Source organism: Manis javanica, chromosome 17 (genome assembly GCF_040802235.1).
Source record: "Manis javanica isolate MJ-LG chromosome 17, MJ_LKY, whole genome shotgun sequence".
NCBI lineage: Eukaryota > Metazoa > Chordata > Mammalia > Pholidota > Manidae > Manis > Manis javanica.
In genome coordinates this window covers 735,239-756,223 of record NC_133172.1, presented here as the reverse complement: position 1 = coordinate 756,223, position 20,985 = coordinate 735,239, and the positions used below count along the sequence as shown (strand labels likewise).

General features: G+C 42.4%; 1 protein-coding gene across 4 annotated transcripts in view; it reads right to left on the bottom strand.

The window, feature by feature from the left end:
- Positions 1-552: 552 nt before the first annotated feature.
- Positions 553-20,985, bottom strand: part of LOC108384358 (uncharacterized) — a 65,882-nt gene continuing 45,449 nt past the window's right edge. For 3 of the 4 annotated variants that reach the window (XM_073226023.1, XM_036993071.2, XM_073226025.1), the window contains exon 3: positions 553-4,601. In XM_073226023.1, the coding sequence (XP_073082124.1) occupies positions 1,663-4,601 (2,939 nt within the window). In that variant the 3' untranslated portion in view covers positions 553-1,662. Of the gene's footprint in view, positions 4,602-11,213; positions 11,335-20,985 lie in introns of all 4 variants that reach the window. The other variant, XM_073226024.1, reaches the window with a different exon arrangement.

Sequence of the window (20,985 nt, the reverse complement as noted above, 5' to 3'; positions counted from 1 at the left end):
CAGGGAGATGAGACAGCACCATGGACAGGGAGTTCCAGCAGTGCGGGGGAGAGAGCTGGGCAGCTGGGGTTAGTGGCAATGAGAATGGGGAGGGAGCTGAGCAGGCTGCTGGTGCAAGTGAGGAAAGACGGATTCATGAGATAAACCTCCTTAATTCCCAACTTCTTGCCCTTGCCTTCAGTCTCAATGAATTCACAGGGAACTCTCCCTGGGTGGGGACCCCTCATCCAGGGGCTACAGACATAGAGATAGCAAATACTTATCTGAAAAATGCTTATCAGAAATCCCTTGGGAAATGCAAATAAAACGAGATAGTGCTGCAAACTAATTTAAAGAACTATATTAAAAGTGATAAGCCAAACCATGTATTCATTATAAGGCAGAGAAAATGAATTCTCATAAGCTGCTGGTAAGAATAAAAAAATGTACAGTTATTTTAGATCACAATTTGTTATTTTCTTCAAAGGTAAACATACCCTGTGACTCAGACATTACAGTCTTTAAGTTACGGAAAAAAGATGAAATACAACTCAAAATAAAGAACTGTACACAGACGTTTGTACAAGCTTTATTTATAATACTCAAAAAACTGAAAATAACCCAATGTCTATAAAGATGGATAAATAGTGGTATATCCAAAGACAGCCAAAATAGAAAGTTGAGCTATTTTTGTCATTGATCAAACTCAAATTATGCAATGTAAGTCAGAAAAAAAAGTAAAACATTTAATGATCCAAATCACATAACTCTAGAAAATACAAAGGTATCTATATTAAGGAAAAGTAAACCAGTGTTTATTTGGAGGGCTGTGAAGGGCAGGGAGAGACTACAGAAGGACAGCAGGCAAATAAAGTGATAGATATTATCATTACTGTGAAGATGATGATGTTTTTCCCAGGTACATATGTATGTCAAAACATACCAAATACTCTATGTGCAAATTTAGTACATGTAAATTATGCCTCAATAAAGCTTTAAAAAAATGGCTCAAGATAAAATCTGTTACACCCCACTCTTTTTGGAAAATACATTTGGTCACACTATATTGACCCCACCCTATCTTCTCATGTCCTGTGTGGTCTTCCCTCAGTGTCAGCAAATACTAATTAGTAGTAAAGGACCTTTACACTGGAGTCAACAGGAATGCTGGCTGGGTCACAAAAGCCATGTCTGGACTTTCTCTTTGTTTTCTGCTTATGCAGCAATGTCCTTGAGGGAAGCATTGCTGAGAGGCTACAAAAGCTCTAATTTTCTCTGACAATGACTTCAGCTACAAAAGATAAACATGCCAGGAGATCCTGAGATTTAGGTACACACTGGTCCTACAGTCACTGTCACATGACCATCTGTGGATGCCGTTAGAAGAGGCACATTCCATTCAGTCTTCAATCACTACTGATTCAGTCAGTCATGGTGACCCCTATGTTCTTAAAATCAGTTAACATCACCCATAGAACTGTAGACATCAGGGTTGTAGGACATGGTGAAGATAGCTTTAATAGAAAATGGCAGTGACGTAAGTCTGGCAAGAACCCTGGCAAGGTAGAAACTGCATATGCTTCTCTCATAAATGAAACGTAAGGGTAATCTCCCTACTGCGGACAACTGGCTATCTGAGTTTGAATTCAGGCATATGGGTCCTCAAGGTTTCTTCCAGTGATGTTAAACTGAACAAGGGAATACCACATTCCTTTGCACATTTAAGTCTTCTCTCTTGTGAACTCTCTGATGACAACGAAGATTGGAAGTAGAGATAAAGGATTTTCCACATTTGGTGCACTCATAAGGCCTTTCTCCTGTATGAACTCTCTGGTGTATAAGAAGGTGGTGTCTTTGGATAAAGGACTTCCCACATTCACTGCACTCATAAAGCCTTTCTCCAGTATGAACTCTTTGGTGTCGAATGAGTGTTGACTTATAGGTAAAAGATTTCCCACATTCACTACACTCATAAGGCTTTGATCCTGAGTGAACTCTCTGATGACAACGGAGGGTAAAAGTAGAGATAAAGGATTTCCCACATTCGCTGCATTCGTAAGGCCTTTCTCCTGTGTGAAGTCTCTGGTGTCGAATGAGTGTTGAGCTATGGGTAAAAGATTTTCCACATTCGCTACACTCATAAGGTTTTGATCCTGAGTGAACTCTCTGATGACAATGCAGGGTGTAAACAGAGGTAAAGGATTTCCCACACTCAGTGCATTCATAAGGCCTTTCCCCTGTATGAACTCTCTGGTGTATAAGAAGTTGACTTCTTTGGATAAAGGATTTCCCACATTCACTGCACTTGTAAGGCCTTTCTCCTGTGTGAACTCTTCGGTGTCTTAAGAGTGATGAACTATGGGTAAAATATTTCCCACATTCGTTACACTCATAAGGCTTTGATCCTGAGTGAACTCTCTGATGATAATGGAGTCCAGAGATAAAAGCAAATGATTTCTTACATTGATTACACTCATAAGATCTTTTTCCTGTATGAAGTCTCTGGTGTTGAGAAAGGTAAGATTTGTATCTAAATGATTTCCCACATTCAGTGCACTCATAAGGCCTTTCTCCAGTGTGAATCCTCTGATGTTCACTCAATTGAGAACTATCCCTAAAGGATTTCCCACATTCACTGCACTCATAAGGTTTTTCTCCTGTGTGAACCATGTAATGATCACGGAGAGTAGAGCTAGAGGTAAAAGATTTTCCACATTCAGTGCACTCATGAGGCCTTTCTCCTGTGTGAATTCTATGGTGTATAACAAGGCGATATCTTTGGGCAAAAGATTTCCCACATTCACTGCATGCATAAGACCTTTCTCCGGTGTGAACTCTCTGATGTCCAGTAAGTGCCAAACTCCTTGTACAAGATTTCTCACCTTCACTACACTCATCGGGCCTTTCTCTATTATGTATCTTGTGATGATACCTGAGGGCAGAGTTAGAAGTAAAAGATTTCCCACATACACTACACTCATAAGGCTTTGATCCTGAGTGAACTCTCTGATGATAACGGAGTCCAGAGATAAAGGTAAAAGATTTCCTACATTGACTACATTCGTAAGATCTTTTTCCTGTATGAAGTCTCTGGTGTTGAGAAAAGTAAGATTTGTATCTAAATGATTTCCCACATTCAGGGCACTCATAAGGCCTTTCTCCAGTGTGAATCCTCTGATGTTCACTCAATTGAGAACTATCCCTAAAGGATTTCCCACATTCACTGCACTCATAAGGTTTTTCTCCTGTGTGAACCATCTGATGACAACGGAGGGCATACCTAGAGATAAAAGAGTTCCCACATTCACTGCACTCATGAGGCCTTTCTCCGGTGTGAACTCTCTGGTGTATAAGAAGGGGATATCTTTGAGTAAAAGATTTCCCACATTCACTGCATACATAAGGCCTTTCTCCGGTGTGAACTCTCTGGTGTCGAGTGAGCGCCCAACTCCTGGAGAAAGATTTTTCACATTCTCTACACGCATAAGGCCTTTCTCTGTCATGAGTCTTGTGATGATACCTGAGGGCAGAGGTAGAAGCAAAAGATTTCCCACATTCACTACACGCATAAGGCCCCAATCCATCGTGAACTCCCTGATGATAATGGAGGCCAGAGCGAGAGGTAAAAGATTTCCCACACCGACTACACTCATAAGACCTTTTCCCACTACAACTTCTTTGGTGTTGAATGACGTAACACTGATGGCTAAAGGATTTCCCACATTCACTGCACTTGTAAGGCCTTTTTCCTGTGTGTACTCTCCTGTGTAGAATGAGTTTAGAGCTACTTGTAAAAGCTTTCCCACATTTATTGCACTCAAAAAGCCTTTCTCCTTTGTGTACTCTCTGGTGTAAAATGAATACTGAGCTATTGGTAAAAAATTTCCCACATTTGCTGCACTTGTACTGCCTTGTCCGAGTATGAAATCTTTTGTGCTGATGGAAGGTTGTGCTTTGCCTAAAAGATCTGCCACATTCACCACACATGTGAAGCCTTGAAACAAGGTGCACTCTCTTGTGAATAACAAATAAGGATTTATACCTGAATGTTTTCCCACATTCATGGCACACAAAACACTGTCTTCTAGTGTGGACACACTCATCCTGAACAAGTATGTGCTTGGGACCAAAGGTATTCTTGTCTTCTTCCCAGGTGTAACAACTTTTTCTGCTTTGTAAAGTTACTCCACACTGGGTGATTTTGTTTGGCTTTTTCCCAGTATGAGTAGCCTGTTGGAGACATCCCAAGGTGGTCAGGAAGTCCTTCCCAACTTTCTCACAGATAAAGGGATTCCCTGACGCATAGAATTTGTAGCTCTTCACAAACAAGGCCCTGTCTATACTGCTTTTGATGGGTTTCTTTTCCATATGCTGCTTCTGGTGTTTTTCAAAGTTTGCAGTAAAATAAAATTGTTTCATACATACCCTACAACTGAATACTTTATGGCTGTGTTGTATTCCCTGGTGCTCAGCCAAAATTCCTCTCAAAACAGGACTCTGCATCTCACAGGGATGGGTTTTCTGGGAAGACAGAGTTGCCTTGGGTGTCCTGGCCTGTGACACTCCCACAGGAAGGTTCTGTTCAAAGGGTGCCTCTGCTTCCTCTGCTCCAGAGCAGCAACCTGAATGCAAAGAAATGCTGGTAAAATACATGACTTTATAGGGAGGAAGCAACCCCATCACAAATGTACATCTGCCACACCTAGGAATGCATCAGTGGGATGCCTCCAGACAAAAGAGTTTGCATCTGGTTGGTAAAGTGGCCACGGTGCATTACTGGGCCTCCATGGCAAAGGGATGGAGAGGATCTCACTGGACATAATAGGTCATAACACAAAGAAGATAGGCATATCCCAAAACCTGCTCTTCTGAAAAATGATTCCTATAATATATTTCCTGCCAGTGCCGTGAAGATGCATAGAAGCATATTTCCAAACCCAGGAAAAATAAACTGCAATAGAATAGCTGATGTCCAAGGTCAATTTAAAGATGTGTGCATACCTCACAGTACATGTGGAGCAATGCTGCAGAGCAAGAAGGGGCTACGAGGGAAATGGGCAAGACAGGAAATCCAGACAGAGGTTATCCCCGGGATGGAAGCCAGAGTAGAAATGACAAAGTGGTAGAACTGACTAGTCAGCAAACCATTAACAATGGGGAAGGAAAAGTAGAAGTGGGGGGTGGCAGTGGCAGAGACAACAGCAGACTGGTTAAACATTCATGGTATGATCTTGACACAGGGATCGTAAGTTTAGACAGAGAAGGGTGAGGGCCTCCGGAAGAAGCAAAACTGGGTAATTATGGTCAGAACAATGTAACAGTGTGAATAGAAACTCCTACTGAAACTCTGTATTAAACGTTAAGCAAAGTCAGAGTCACACAAATTCTTTAGGACAGAAGTACCATATTAGGAATATTCAGCAATTTTCAGCAGGATTGGTTAAAACAAGCAAGCAAAAAGCAGCATTCAGGCTGGGACAAATAATAACTAAACACCTTAAACCTAAAACTAAAAACCCCTAGACAATACCCAACCATGGACTTCTCCTGTCCCCTTCTGGTGTGTGCCAACAGTTCTGTCCTGTCACCTTATCTAAATAAAAGCCCCTTGCTTTCCTACCTTCAGTGTTTGCAAAGTTCATTCTTCGACTCTGCAAACAAGAACCCTGACATCAATCTGAACATGGTCCTGATGTCACAGCCACCCCAGTTTCAAGAGGACCATGTACCTGTAAGTTCAATTTGCAGCCTTTGCTAATGAGAACCCCTACAATCTTTGCCACCGCTGATGGTGTTACACAGTGACTGCATGGCCAGTCCATCCCCAGAGCTAAAACCATCACCCTCCACCCAGCTGGTGACCTCACAACCAACCCAAGATGAACGTCCTCCCCTAGAAAAACCAGCCAATAAAGAATAGAAGTGGTGGCTCCTCCATCAACTGTGTAGATACCAACAAAAAGCTATAAGGAACATGAAAAAAAAATCAAGGAATCCTAACATTACCAAAGGAACACACTAAGTTTCTACCAAGTAAATTTCCCCAAACCACAGATCTATGAATTGCTGGACATAGAATGCAAATTAAATGCTTTAAGGAAGCTCAGCCAACTCCAATAGAATACAGACAATTCAGTTAAATCAAGAAAACAATACATGAACAAATCAAGAAGCTTAAAGACAAATTTAGAAAAAAAAGAAAAATTCTGGAGCTAAAGATAACAATGAAATGAAAAATTTGACAGAGAGCATTAACAGCCAATATGATGAAGCTGGAGAAAAATTTGACCTTGAATCAGGTCATTTCATTATCCAGTCAGAAGAGAAAAAAAGACTTAAGAAAGCCTATGTAAATTATGAGATGCTATTGTTAACCAAAAAACAAAACAAAAAAACAGGCCCAAAATGGAGTCAATTATGTTAAGGCCCCACATCGGTAAACCAAATTAATACCTAATCTAACTGCAGTTTCAGCCTCCCCCTACCCTCAGAATGTAACCATTACACAGCAAAACTGGTCTTTCCTGGAAGTGATCCCCTGATTGACTTCTTCCCCCTTAGGGGCCTAGAACAATACAAGACATTCCTTGCTAATGTTTTATTACGCTGTCTCTGCTTTTAAAAGCCCTTCTGCCACGAGCTCAGTGGAGCTCCTATTTGCTAGATGGGATGCAATCCGATTCATGAATCATTCAAAAAAGCTAATTTGAGTTTTTTAATTATTCAGTTGAATTTTTGTTAACAGATTTGCTGGCATCAGTGGGACCAAAGATGACTTCTAGCAGTTTCACGGCCAATGAGAGATACAGGTGTGGTGCCCCCACAAGCCCTTTTTGGAGTTCACTGTCTTTCTTGCCATTTCCCAGGACCACTGGTTGAGTCCTCTCAGTATGAACTCTGTTTTCTTTGGATGGAGCTCCTGATGTAATTTACTTTTCAGTCCAGGGCTTAGTGGATCAGACTGAGCTGGCAGATGGTTCCACCTAGAAACTGACTCCATAGCCCTTCATTCAGTCCACAGTCCCCTAATTGTTTGGAATCTCTTTTCCCAAATCTGCTCTGCAGTTCCATCTACCAGGGTTTGCTGGTTTGGTCCTCTCCCCAGTTCCAGTCTGCAGTCCCTATGAACTGGAATCTGCTGGTTCATTAATGCTGGGAATTGCTGGTGGTGCACACAGCCTCCTCATGGTCAGTTGGCAGTGACATATTTTAGTGATTTCTGGTATGTTGAGGTGCACATGTTTGTCTGTCTTTTGTTTGAGTAAAGGCTATTGCTAACAGGGATCTCAGTAGCTAAAAAACTGTAAAAGTTGGTGAGCATGGGTTGAGTATGTAAGAGCTGTTAGAGTGCTTGCCAACTAAGACTCCTGTGTTAGGATAAATTGGTAATGGAATGGGTTAGAGTGACAGTAGGTCACCTGCCAACCTCAAGAAAATTTCCATGCAATGAAGCACACTGTAAAACATGCACAACCCCTAACTCAGTGGTGCATTTCTTCTAGGTATTAGTTTGGCTCTGAGAAAACCAAAAGCTTAGCAAATGGGATCCTTAAATTCTACAGTCGAGAATACCATCTTCAGGCACACTTACATATTTCATATCAAAAAATTATGATCTCAGAAGCTGTGATTATCTATAGAAATGGTACATTTTTACTAAAAACAACCTAGAGTTACAATGTTCAATATGGTGAACATTCCAATTGCCCAAGATCACACTCAAAATAAGGGTTCCTGAATTAAGTGACAAGAATGAAATACCTGTTTTAATTAATATATAGAAGCTTCCAAAAGGCTTCATGATTCTAAAATAGTTTCATTAAAAGACTCATTACAGAAGACTGATGAAAAATTAAATACACATAAGGTACCTGAACCGTAAGATGGTAAGGACTGGCATGTCCTCTACTTCGCTGTCTCCTTCTTTACCTCAGACTCACATTTTACTAACTGAACTGCCTTTACACTCTGGACACTATTCAACTTATACTTTTAAAAATAAAACTACCTGCGGTTTCAGATGCATCTCCTCAGGAATCTTTCACCCTTTGGTCAAAGACCAAACTAAGAGCCATTGTTAAAGACTTTCCTAAACCTAGGGAGGAACCCCAATAGTCTTTGAAGAATTTACAGGCATTATCAGGGCCCAGGACACCGTGCTGCCAGACTGTTACCAGCTGGTGCGCATGTTGGTGGGACCTGGGAAAGCCAAAAAATGACTGCAGGGGCAGGGGACAAGCATCATGATTGACTTTTCCTGCCTATTACGAAAAATGCCAAGATATAAACAGTATAATAAGAACAAGAGGAACTCCATTTTAAGGTTAAGTTTCCAATTTAAAAACCAGGGATTTAGGAGGTGATATTCCTAATATATTTTATGGTAACCAGACAATAATCAACCCTATCTTAAGGCAAGCAGTCCTAAATGTATGTTCCCACTGCTTGAGGGTAGCCACTATTTTGGAGAACAGGACCAACAAATGCCTTGTGTTACATTTATCTTAGAGAATATCTAGAGGACTATGGATGGTGACATAATGTCTCTCATGGGAGACATCATGAGACCACGGAACAAGCCTACACCCCTCCCAAACCTCTGCCACCATTTGCCCCATTCTTGAAAGCCTTAAAAGACAGAATCCTAAGTCCTTAAGTGCGCCTGCTCTCTGAGGTCGCCCACGCTCCCCTTTCTTCAAGTGTTTACTTTTTGCCTTAAATAAAGACTCCTCACTGCCCAAAGTACTGCATTTTGTCTCTTCAGCTCTTCCAATGTAAGCATCTTTGTCATTTTGCTATATAATCTGGCTTTCTAGACTTAAGCACAAGTCTTCTCTTTCTCTGTATTACTTCAGACAAGTAGGGAAGGACCACTAAGATCTCTGACTTGGGCTCACAAGCTCCTGTCCGCTGGGTGACCCAGACAGGACTGCAGTTGGGCTCACAAGCTCCTGTCCCCTGGGTGACCCAGAAAGGACTGCAGTTGCACAATTATGCTCTTTAGTGGGCTGCCCAGAAACCAATCTTTGCCTTTGGGAAATTTTCAGAACATCATCTCACTCCATCCAGTGTTCTGCAGCTCCCCCAAAACCTGGGATAGTAGGGGCTTAGCGCCCATGCTACACAGAGCCAAGCAGACCCTGGATGCCAGGTGGCCCTGGCTTCAGGAGTTGGCAAGGGAGCTGCCCTGGGCTGAGCAGGCGTTCAGTGAGCTTCCTTTCCTCCCTCTTTTCCTGGCTCTCTCCCATCCACTCCCGCTCTCAATTTAATGAATTCCTGTTACCTACACTTGTCCGGCTTGTTTATTCTTTCTCATGCAGCGTCAAGAACCCTCCCCTGTCCAGGCTGAGGTTTTACCTGGTGCTCAGGGAGACACCTCCCCCAACACGGCTGCCCAATACAGGAAATAAAATGGCAAAACCTTGAGGATAGTATTTGAGATACTTGACCAGAAAGGGCTTGCAAAATAGGTGACCTTTTACAATCCATTCCCAGAGTGTTCCCTGCTGGCACTGAACGGCTCTATTACTATAACATGCAAACCAAAGAAAGATCAATCTGTGACAGTCTTTAAAGCCTGTTTGGAAGCACTCCTCCTGCATTCTGGGCTTCACACTGTTGCTGCACAGCTGTGTCCCTGGGAGGTGTCTCCCTGAGCACCACGTAAAACCTCAACCTGGACAGGGGAGGGTTCTTGACTCTGAATAAGAATTCTTGAGCAGGTCAGATGAGGGTAGGTAGGAAGGAATTCATTAAAGCAAGAGCAGCAGGAATGGCCCAAGGTGCCCTGCAGGCAGCAGAGACCAAAGGGTGCGGAGGGAAGGACAGTTCATTGAATTCCTACTCGGCCTAGGGAAGATTCCTTGCCAACTCCTAGAGCCAGGGTCACCTGGCATCCTGTGTCCGCCGTGGGGACCAGCCCCACCACCCCAGGATCTGGGGGAGCCACAGGGCACAAGAGGGAGTGAGATTATGTTCTGAGAACTTGCGAAAGAAAGGTTTTCAGGCAGGCTACTAAGAGCGGATTGTACATCTGCAGCTCAGTCCAGGTCCCCCAGGTGATGGGGACTCGCAGACCCAAATCTGAGCTCTCAGCAGCCCCTCCCTACTTACTAGGAGTAAAGCAGAGACAGTGAAGACTTGGAAGTACAATGAAATAGGAAAGAGACAAAATGCAATAATTTGAGCAGTGAGAAAGCTTTAAAGTATGCACTTAAAGAAAGGAAAGTACGGTGTCATCAGAGAGGAGGTGCACCCGAAGGCTTAGGATTCTGTCTTTTAAGGCTTCAGGGAATAGGGAGAAGGGCAGAGGGGGCTTGCTGGGCGCAGGCCTGACTTGTGGCCTCAGGATGTCTCTGTCCCATGAAGGACACTACATCCTCACCAGTCAGTCCTCTGGATTATTGGGTAAGATAAACTCAACAGTGAATTTATTGATCTGGTTCTTTTCCAAGATAGTGGTTTCCTTCAAGCACTGGGAACATATCAGTTAAGACTGCTTGCCCTGCTTTAAAATTGGGTGGTTTATTGTCTGATTACCAAAGAATATGTTAGGAATCTTACCTCCTAAATCTCTGGTCTTTAAAATATAATCTTAGCCTTAAGATAGAGTCCCTCCTGTTCTTACTATACTGTTTATATCTCAGCATTTTTTCATCACAGGCAGGAGTTCATCCTGATGTGTCCCACACGCCTGCCCCAACACAGTGGCAGTCACTGCAGCACAGACGATCCTCTGAACCCTGACTTAAGGAAAGGGGATCTGACTAAAGCAGCCACTTTAAAGAACCTGCTGGGCCGCCCTCCAAGGCAGGGAGGGGGATGACTCCCTACCCACAGGCTTCAGGCCAGAGACCCCGGGCTGCCAGGACACTTACCAAGTCCCCGGAAACTCAGGATGGTAGGCTTATCTGCCCCCTGCAGTAGCCCCTTCCCTGTTCTCCAATAGAAGCAGGTGGGGGATTGGCCACGTCAGCAGAGCAACTGCCGGAATGCTGTCCACGCTCCGTGCGTGACCCCTAACCAAACTCATTTACTCGCCAAGCTGGAACTCTCCAAGTCCTTCCTCGGCCTATCGGTTCCCTCACCATTCAGGGAAAGGCGTTTCTTCCATGTTTCCCCAGGAAATTTTCATAAGTCACCCAACCTGCTCTAGCTGCCCTAATTCTAACTGGATTGTCCCAAGGGGGTTAATAAGACAAAATAGGATGGGAGACAAACATGAGTGGACTTACGAGCACAGCCGAACACTCTGAAAGGCCTCTGGACCAAGATCACAAACAAAAGAATGCCAGATGAACGCTTACACCAGAACAGTTCCGCAGTCAGGGTCTCATCTGTGATTAGCTGGGGGTGCTGAAGAAAAAAATTGTCCTCAAAGATCCTACACCAATTTATTACCATTCAATTGAATACCCATCCAGTAAACTATCAGTAATATTCTTAAACAGACTAAAGGAAAACTGAAATAAAAAAGAATGGAAAACTGGCAACACTGGGGCTGTTTTCTACTTTAAAGCCCATTCTCATAGGACAGCAAATCCTTTGGACTAGAAAGGTCTCCACAGTGCAGTGTTAGGCAGGAAAATAGATATAAGCAGGCTGGAAAGAGAATAATGCCAGTAAAGCCCACCAGAAAGAGTTAACCAGTTAAAAATAGAAAGCTCAGAAGGCCAGGAGCAACTTGCCCCAGATTGTTGAATACTCCTCAGATAAAGAAACCTATCTCAGCCTAGCCTGTGTCTTCACGGTGTCAGTCAGCACACACCTTTGTAAGATTTACTTCAGCATCTGCTCAAAGGCCCAGCCTCTTCAGGAAGAATTCTATCTTAAAGCTAAGATTGCATTCTAATCAAACAGGCAGTGGTCAGCCCACCTTGGAGGCAGGGCAGACAGTCTTGATGGATATGCTTCCAGACAGAAGCTGGTATTCTGGAAAGGAATCAAAGCAGTATATTTCTTGTGCTAAGTTAAAAAAAAAGAGGAAACTTAACGTCTTATCAAAGATGAACATTCTGGGACAATCTGGCTGGTCCACACCTGGCCCTTTGTCGCATTCCTAAAAACCTTCAACCACTTATAAAACCCTAGACCCTAAACCCTTAAGGGCACCTCTTCTTTGAGGTAGCCCACACTCCCCTTTCTCCGAGTGTGCACGTCTTTGCTTTAAATAAACTTCTCACTGCTCAACTTAGAAAGTTTTGTCTCTGCGCTTTTCCAGTGTAAGTGTTTTTGTTACTTTTGTCATTCTAATTCTCCAAATTTAAGTTCAAACCTTCACTCCCTCTGTCCTATTTCAGATAAGTAGGGAGGGGCTGCTGTGAGCTCAGATCTGGGCTTGCAAATCACCGTCGCCTGAGTGCCCCGCATGGACCTGCAGCTTAGTCATGCCCTTGAGCAGCCTGCCTGAGGTTCCTTTCTTTGTCTCTGGGAAGTTTGCAGAACATGATCTCACTCCGTCCAGTGCTCTGCGGCTCCCCAAATCCTGGGGTGTGGGGACTCGGTTCCCACACCGTGCAGATCCAAGCAGACGCTGGACACCGGGTGACACTGGCTTAAGGAGTTAGCAGGGGACGTGCCCGGTGCAGAGTAGAGGTTCAATGAACTTCCTTTATCATTCTGCTCTGTCACTCCCTGATGCTCTCACTTTAACGAATTCTTTCCTCACCTTGTCCTCTGACTTCCCTGTGTCTCTGAACTGACCTCTCCCCACAACAGGAGCATTTATTAAAGTTTAGAGAGTATTTCCATCTCAACCAGTACGAATGACTCTGAGACCTTTCATTGAAATATACTCCTTTTGCGATGTGAGACAGCCCCAGTCAATTTATTAGGTAGAGACCTTTCAAAATTATAAGGCCTAATACATTTTGCCTACAATGGAGATCTCACATCAGTTTCCTGGCCAACCTGAACCTGATTTTTTATGTTCTTTATAATCTGTCCTGGATAGAGAGAATTCCAATAAAAGTCCCCTAATTTAATCAAGGTGCTTGATAATCTAGGGGCCACTGCTAATACTGACATTAGGAGAATAAAATGTACAGAGCTTATAAAAACTCAAAACAGATATGACTAAACCTCTCCCTAAACAGCCTCAATATCCATTAAAGCCTGAAGCCATACAAGGCCTCCTACCAGTAACGGAAGACCTCACTGCCCAGGGGTTGATTATTCCCTCCAGTAACCTGTGTCCAGAAACCCAACAGAAAGGGATGGAAATCTGACAGGGGCTTGAGCTATCAAAAAAAAGTTATTCCCTATTTCCCAATTGTTCCAAATCTGTTACACTTTTGTCACAAGTCCCACCTGACTCAAAACAGCACACTGTTGTGGTTTTTTGTTCAGCTTTTTAGCATCCCCATAGACCTAATACCCAATATCTATGTCTTTATTTGGAACAATCAACAATATAGTAGCCTACCTGAAGGTAGGTCACCTGGACAGTTACCCCTCAAGGGTTCACTGAGGCTCCTTATTTCTCCGAAGTGCTCCACCAGATTTAAGCACCCTGCAACTCCCCAGGAAATCCACCCTTTTATAGCATGTTGATGACCTCTTGCTGTGCTCAGTTACCAAAGAGGTGGTGTAATTCTAGGGGGGGGGACATCCCAGGCGAATACCTTTGCAACTGAAATCAAAGGGAGAAATAAAGTTGACTTCTTACAAGCAGTCATCCACTTCTGCTCCCCCTTGTCTCTCAAGACCAGGCTGCAGAAAAAGAACCCCCCACCCAACCTCTCGGGTCCAGATAAGCTCTCACCTGCCCTTGTAATGACCTGTTCATATGGATATGGACTAGTACTCTCCACTCCCTGCAAACACCTATTGCGTGGAGATGCACTAAAGCCTGGCGCAATTTTACCCACAGGTGTCCCAAGAAGATTCCATTTATTTTTCACAAGTTAGCTGAAAAGAGATATAAACTAAAGAAAAATTGCAATTATCTCTGGACACTGTTTATTACATAGGTCATAACCTAAGTGCTGAAGGAATCCAGCTATCTCCAAAAAGGATTAAGCTAATCCAGGAATTTCCGAGGCCCAAAAAAAGCAACAGCTTCATGGATTTCTAGGACTAGCTGACAACTGCAGACTGTGTTCCTGTTTTTCCCTATTTGTTTCTCCACTTTATGAACTGACTAAAATTTCACTCCCTGAACCTTCTCCTGGAAGATACACCTCATCAAGCCTTTATAAAATGAGAACAATACTACAAGAGTCACAGGCTCTAGGGCTACTTTACTATTCAAACCTTTTCACCTTATTTGTACATGAATAAGATAATGAAGACCTGTGGATGCTTACACAGGAACATGACATCAACACAGCCCTATTCATATTAGAGCATACAACTTGATTCAGCTGCTTATGCATATGTGAACTGCTTTAAAGATAAAGCCACAGATGCAATGACTAGATAACTCAGCACATCCAACCTTAGAAAATAACATTTGTTTATAAACCCCAATGCTGTCCCAAGTCTTAATTCTGAATTACATCTCTCTGCAAGCAGACTAACAACCTCTTATGAGACCCTTCTGCTTTCACCACCTAATCTGCAACTTAAATATTGTAATGTCCTTATCCTGCCACATTACTAACCCTGACTGATGAAGGCAAGTCCTATGACTGTGAGATAATTTTGTGGGTAAAATTGTAATATTCCAGAATATCTCACCCGGCCGTATGAACAGGTGTTCCTGAGGGGTGGAGAGAAGTAGTTCAGCTCATCTCCGTATCAGTGGGTAATTACCTGGGTGACCGAGGGCATGTCTGAACCTGAGAGGCTGGGAGGAGGTCTCCCTTGCTTTTGCAGGAGTAGGAAAGAGACACCCCCGGACCGCAATCTGTAAGCAATGAACAGGTTTTAAACTTTATTTCTCCCCTTGACTGATTTTGGTTTTAGAGGTATTTTGCCCTGGGATTTCCTCTCCCCAGACTTACAAATGTCCTGTTTCATGATACTGTGTTCTGATCTGAGTCATCCCACTGACTAATCCTGATGTAATTTTGTCTGTGGATGGGTCATACCGTAAAAATAAAAAAAGGGCATTTCCAGGTTGCTTATCCTGTTAGCACCCCAACAAGCAGCGTTCTATTCCCTTACGAGAGAATGCCAGTTATCAAAAGGGCCAAGTGTTGACATTCACACTTTATGCTTTGAGGGCTGCTCATGATTTTGGAATGTTATGGAAACAAACTGGGTTTTCTCCTGTCCACTGAACCCCACTCAAAAATGGAGTACAAGGAAATGAACTTACTGCTCATCTTTACCTTCTGAAATTGCTGTCATCAAAACAGGCTCACACTAAAAAGACTGAACTAGATGTCGAGGACATGCTCCAGCTGACTTTGCAGACAGCAGCAGAATCTGTAAAGGCTGTGGCATAAGTAGAGAAATTCCATTCTGCTTCTACAAAAAATGACCTCTTTTTGCCAGACTTTTGGCCTCCTGGTGTCCTTGCAGCATGGCAACAGTCTACTTCTGAATGAGAAAAATTCAGATGGGCAAATAAGAGTTGCAAATTCAATGAACAGTCAGGGCTACGGGAAACCCAAGATGGCTACTTGGTTCTTGACTCCCCAGCAAATCTCCTATTTCAGTTTTTACATTCACCCTCAAGATAAATTTAAGATGACTTAAATGATAAACACTGATGGGAAGACTTCTATAAAATTCTAAAAGCACTTTATCATCAATGTCTAACCTGTCAGGTCAATAATACTAGAGAAAAGCCATTTTTGTTCCCAGGAGCCTTGAACCTCCTCCCTCTGGACTCTGAACACCTGCAGCTATACTTGACTCAACTGTCGGCTAGTATGGATTATCATATTCTTGTTATTGTATGTATGTTTTCCAGAGCAGTTGAAAACTTTTGCTGCTGCAAGGCTGATTCCTTTGCAGTGTCAAAGAAATTGTTAGAAACTGTGTTTCCCACTTGGGGCATACCTTCCATAATTTCCAGCAATCAAGGCACCCACTTCACTGGGCAAATCACACAAGCTCTTGCAGCATCTTACTACACTGCTGGGACAGTAACTGCAACGGGGTATGGGGAGGAGACTCAATAATACGGGTGAATGTAGTAACGACATTGTTTTTCATGTGAAACCTTCCTAAGAGTGTATATCAATACCTTTAAAAAAAAATCACACAAGCCTTCAGGAAAGGCTTGCAAACCTCTAGGAATTATCACTGCCCCTATCGCCCTTAACTGTTAGCCAAGGTTGAGAGAAAACTAATGGAATCCTAAAATCTCTCAGCTTGCTGAACTACTGGACTCCTCTGGCCTAAGGTACAGCCTCTGGCCCTGCTGGCTATTCACAGTGACCCCACTGGGGAAGATGAATTCACTCCATATGACACAGTCACTGTTAGACTGTTTACTGGCATACAACTTTCTGTTGATCCCTTGTTATCCCATGCTTGTATCCTAAACAGGTGAAAGAAACTTTCCTTGATCCCAACTCAAATGAACCCACGTCACAATCTGGAGCCTGGCAAGGGGGTATTTTGGAAATATCATCAGGGAAAAACAGCTTTTGAGTCCTACTGGAAAGGACCTTATCAAGTGCCCCTGACCACTGACAATGCCACAAAACTAGAGGGCAGTGTGCGTTAGATACACACCTAGGCCCCACCTGACACTGGTTCTGTACACACAGATGCTGGAGACTTCTAGATTCAACTGACAAGGATGAGAAGCTGACACTGAAACTGCCTCTGGCCAAGATGCTGGATCAGCCTCATACTTAAACCAAGCATGATACAGTTCCTTCTCTTTCCTTACTTTACTCTGGCATCGGTCTGGAAAGATAAAACCCTCACCCACTAGGTCCAGGCTGTTAGGTGGGGGTGAGCACCCGGACTGCTGGATTTGCCGGCAAGGATTCCCATCTGCCCACACTGCTTCTCCCCGGGAACAGTTTCTCTGCTACTCCAAATGTCACTGCACACTACAACTGACCACCCTGAGAAGTCTCCCACCAAGTTCCACTTTTACAGCCAGAACAACCTGTGCCTTGTTTTTGCCTTTCTTTATTACTCTGTACCCAATTAGAAATATTTATGTAAATCTTGGTACATCTGCACTCCCATGTTCTCATGATTATCTAGATCAGATGTGCTCCAACTCACTAAGAGATCTTACCAGCAGTGCCCATCTTTGCAAGATCTTTAGAACTCATTCTTTGAGCTATGAGATTTTTTTTCCCCGTATGCATCAAAAACCTAACTAATCTTGGTTTCTACAGGAAAATAACAATCCTTGTGAATGAATCCATTAACAGCACCACCTTATCAGGAATAGTTTGTGCTCCAACAGGGTTTGTCTTTGTGCTGGTTACCATTCTTCTTGGGCTTATGAATTCCCTGATAGCTGGTACATAGCTGGGCAATGCCTCTTGGGTTATGTGACTGTGTCACTAACTTTCACAAGCAAAGTAAGACAAATCTTTGTTTGTGTCACCTGGGTTTACTTTATAGACTTAAAAGAAACCTACCAAGAGACATTAACTCGGGATTTGCTTCCTTTGGTGGAGTCATACTTGTCTGGTTAGGAGTATATGTGAATAAGAATATGACCAGAAACCTCTCTTTAAATATTGAAGATAACACAGAATTCACTGCTAAGACAAAAGCTACCTAACAAATCCTTAGATTCTCTGGCCAAAGTTGTTCTTAGTAAAATAGCTCTTAATTATCTTTTAGCTGAGCAATGAGATGTCTGCTGTGGCTGACACAACCTGCTGTTCTTGGATTAATCCTTCTGGGGATGTTGAAACTCAACTGCGTAAGATCACAGAACAAGCCACTTGGCTTAAAATGGTGACTCCTTCCACTGAGTCTTTCTTTGACTTACTTGATTTTGATTGGTTTGGATCTCAGGGACCATGACTCCAAAGCGTACTTGAAATATTGAGAATTATCCTACTTATGATCATAAAAATCTCTCTAGCATGTTGTATTCTCTCAAAAGCATTAAATACATGTTCACATCCATTAACCACCAAGCAAATGATCTCCCTGAGACCGAAATGTCATAAAATGGCTAAGAGGTATATGGAAAATTGCTTTTCCTCGTTAATCATAGGGAAATGTAAATGAAAACCACAATGAGATATTATCTCACATCTCTTAAGATGGTTATAATAAAAGAGACAATAGATAAGTGTTGGCAAAGGTGGAGAAATAATGAAACGCTTGCATGCAATTGGTAGGAATGTAAAATGGTGCAGGTATATGAATGAGAGTGTGGAAGTTCCTCAAATATTTCAAAATAGAACTACCATATAATCCAGCAACCCCACTTATTGCTATATATCCAAAGGAAATGAAATCCGAATGCCAAAGACAGAATCTGCCCTCTCATGTTCAGTGCAGCATTATTCATAATTTACAAGACAGGGAAACAATCTTAATGTCCATTGATGAATGGACAGATTAAAAAGGGGTAGCAAAAGTAGTTCTAAGAGGGAAGTTTATAGTGACATGGGTCTACTTCAAGAAATCTCAATCTAACCACCCCCTCCAAAGGAGCTAGAAAAAGAACAAAGCCCAAAGTTAGTAGAAGTAATTAAGATCAGAGCAGAAGTTTAATGAAATAGACTAAAATAACCATTGAAAAGACCAATGAAACTAACAGTTAGGTCTGAAAAAATGAGCAAAATTGTTAAATCTTTAGCTGATGCATCAAGAAGAAAAGAGGACTCAAGTAACTAAAATAGGAAATTAAAGGGCAGTTGCAAATAACACCACGGAAATACAAACGATCAAAAGAGAGTACTATGAAAAATCATATGCCAACAAACAGGACATAGTACAAGAAATGGATAAATTTCTAGATACATGCAATCTTCTAAGCCTGAACCAGGAAGAAATAGACAATGTGGACAGACTGATTATGTAATGAAATAGAATAAGTAATCAAAAAATTCCCGGGGGGCGGAGCCAGGATGGCGGCGTAAGTAGAGCAGAGGAACTCTCCTCGCAAAACCACATAGAATTATGAAAATATAACAAAGACAACTTCCTAAAATAGAGACCAGAGGACACAGGACAACATCCAGACCACATCCACACCTGCGAGAACCCAGCACCTCGCGAAGGGGGAGAGGAAGGCCACAAACCAACAAGAAGGGAAGCTCTTCCAGCGGTCACTTGTACAGGCTCTGCAAACTATCTCTATCACCATGAAAAGGCAAAACTACAGGCAGACAAAGATCACAGAGACAACACCTGAGAAGGAGACAGACCTAACCAGTCCTCCTGAAAAAGAATTCAAAATAAAAATCATGAACATGCTGACAGAAATGCAGAGAAAAATGCAAGAGCAATGGGATGAAGTCCGGAGGGAGATCACAGATGTCAGGAAGGAGATCACAGAAGTGAAACAATCCCTGGAAGGATTTATAAGCAGAATGGATAAGATGTAAGAGGCCATTGAAGGAATAGAAACCAGAGAACAGGAACATATAGAAGCTGACATAGAGAGAGATAAAAGGATCTCCAGGAACGAAACAACACTAAGAGAACTATGTGACCAATCCAAAAGGAGTAATATTCGTATTATAGGGGTACCAGAAGAAGAAGAAAGAGGAAAAGGGATAGAAAGTCTCTTTGAAGAAATAATTGCTGAAAACATCCCCAAACTGGGGGAGGAAATAATCGAACAGACCACGGAAATACACAGAACCCCCAACAGAAAGGATCCAAGGAGGACAGCACCAAGACACATAATAATTAAAATGGCAAGGATCAAGGACAAGGAAAGTTTTAAAGGCATCTAGAGAGAAAAAGGTCACCTATAAAGGAAAACCCATTAGGCTAACATCAGACTTCTCGACAGAAACCCTACAGGCCAGAAGAGAATGGCATGATACATTTAATGCAATGAAACAGAAGGGTCTTGAACCAAGGATACTGTATCCAGCACGACTATCATTTAAATATGATGGCGGGATTAAACAATTCCCAGACATGCAAAAGCTGAGGGAATTTGCTTCCCACAAACCACCTCTACAGGGCATCCTACAGGGACTGCTCTAGATGGGAGCACCCCTAAAAAGAGCACAGAACAAAACACACAACATATGAAGAATGGAGGAGGAGGAATAAGAAGGGAGAGAAGAAAAGAATCTCCAGACAGTGTATATAACAGCTCAATAAGCAAGTTAAGTTAGGCACTAAGATACTAAAGAAGCTAACCTTGAACCTTTGGTAACCACGAATCTAAAGCCTGTAATGGCAATAAGTACATATCTCTCAATAGTCACCCTAAATGTAAATGGACTTAATGCACCAATCAAAAGACACAGAGTAATAGAATGGATAAAAAAGCAAGACCCATCTATATGGTGCTTACAAGAAACTCACCTCAAACCCAAAGACATGCAAAGACTAAAAGTCAAGGGATGGAAAAACATATTTCAGGCAAACAACAGTGAGAAGAAAGCAGGGGTTGCAGTACTCATATCAGACAAAATAGACTTCAACACAAAGAAAGTAACAAGAGATAAAGAAGGACACTACATAATGATAAAGGGCTCAGTCCAACAAGAGGATGTAACCATTCTAAATATATATGCACCCAACACAGGAGCACCAGCATTTGTGAAACAAATACTAACAGAACTAAAGAGGGAAACAGACTGCAATGCATTCATCTTAGGAGACTTCAACACACCACTCACCCCAAAAGATAGATCCACCGGGCAGAAAATAAGTAAGGACACACAGGCATTGAACAACACACTAGAACAGATGGACCTAACAGACATCTATAGAACTCTACATCCAAAAGCAACAGGATATACATTCTTCTCAAGTGCACATGGAACATTCTCCAGAATAGACCACATACTAGCTCACAAAAAGAGCCTCAGTAAATTCCAAAATATTGAAATTCTACCAACCAATTTTTCAGACCACAAAGGTATAAAACTAGAAATAAATTCTACAAAGAAAACAAAAAGGCTCACAAACACATGGAGGCTTAACAAGATG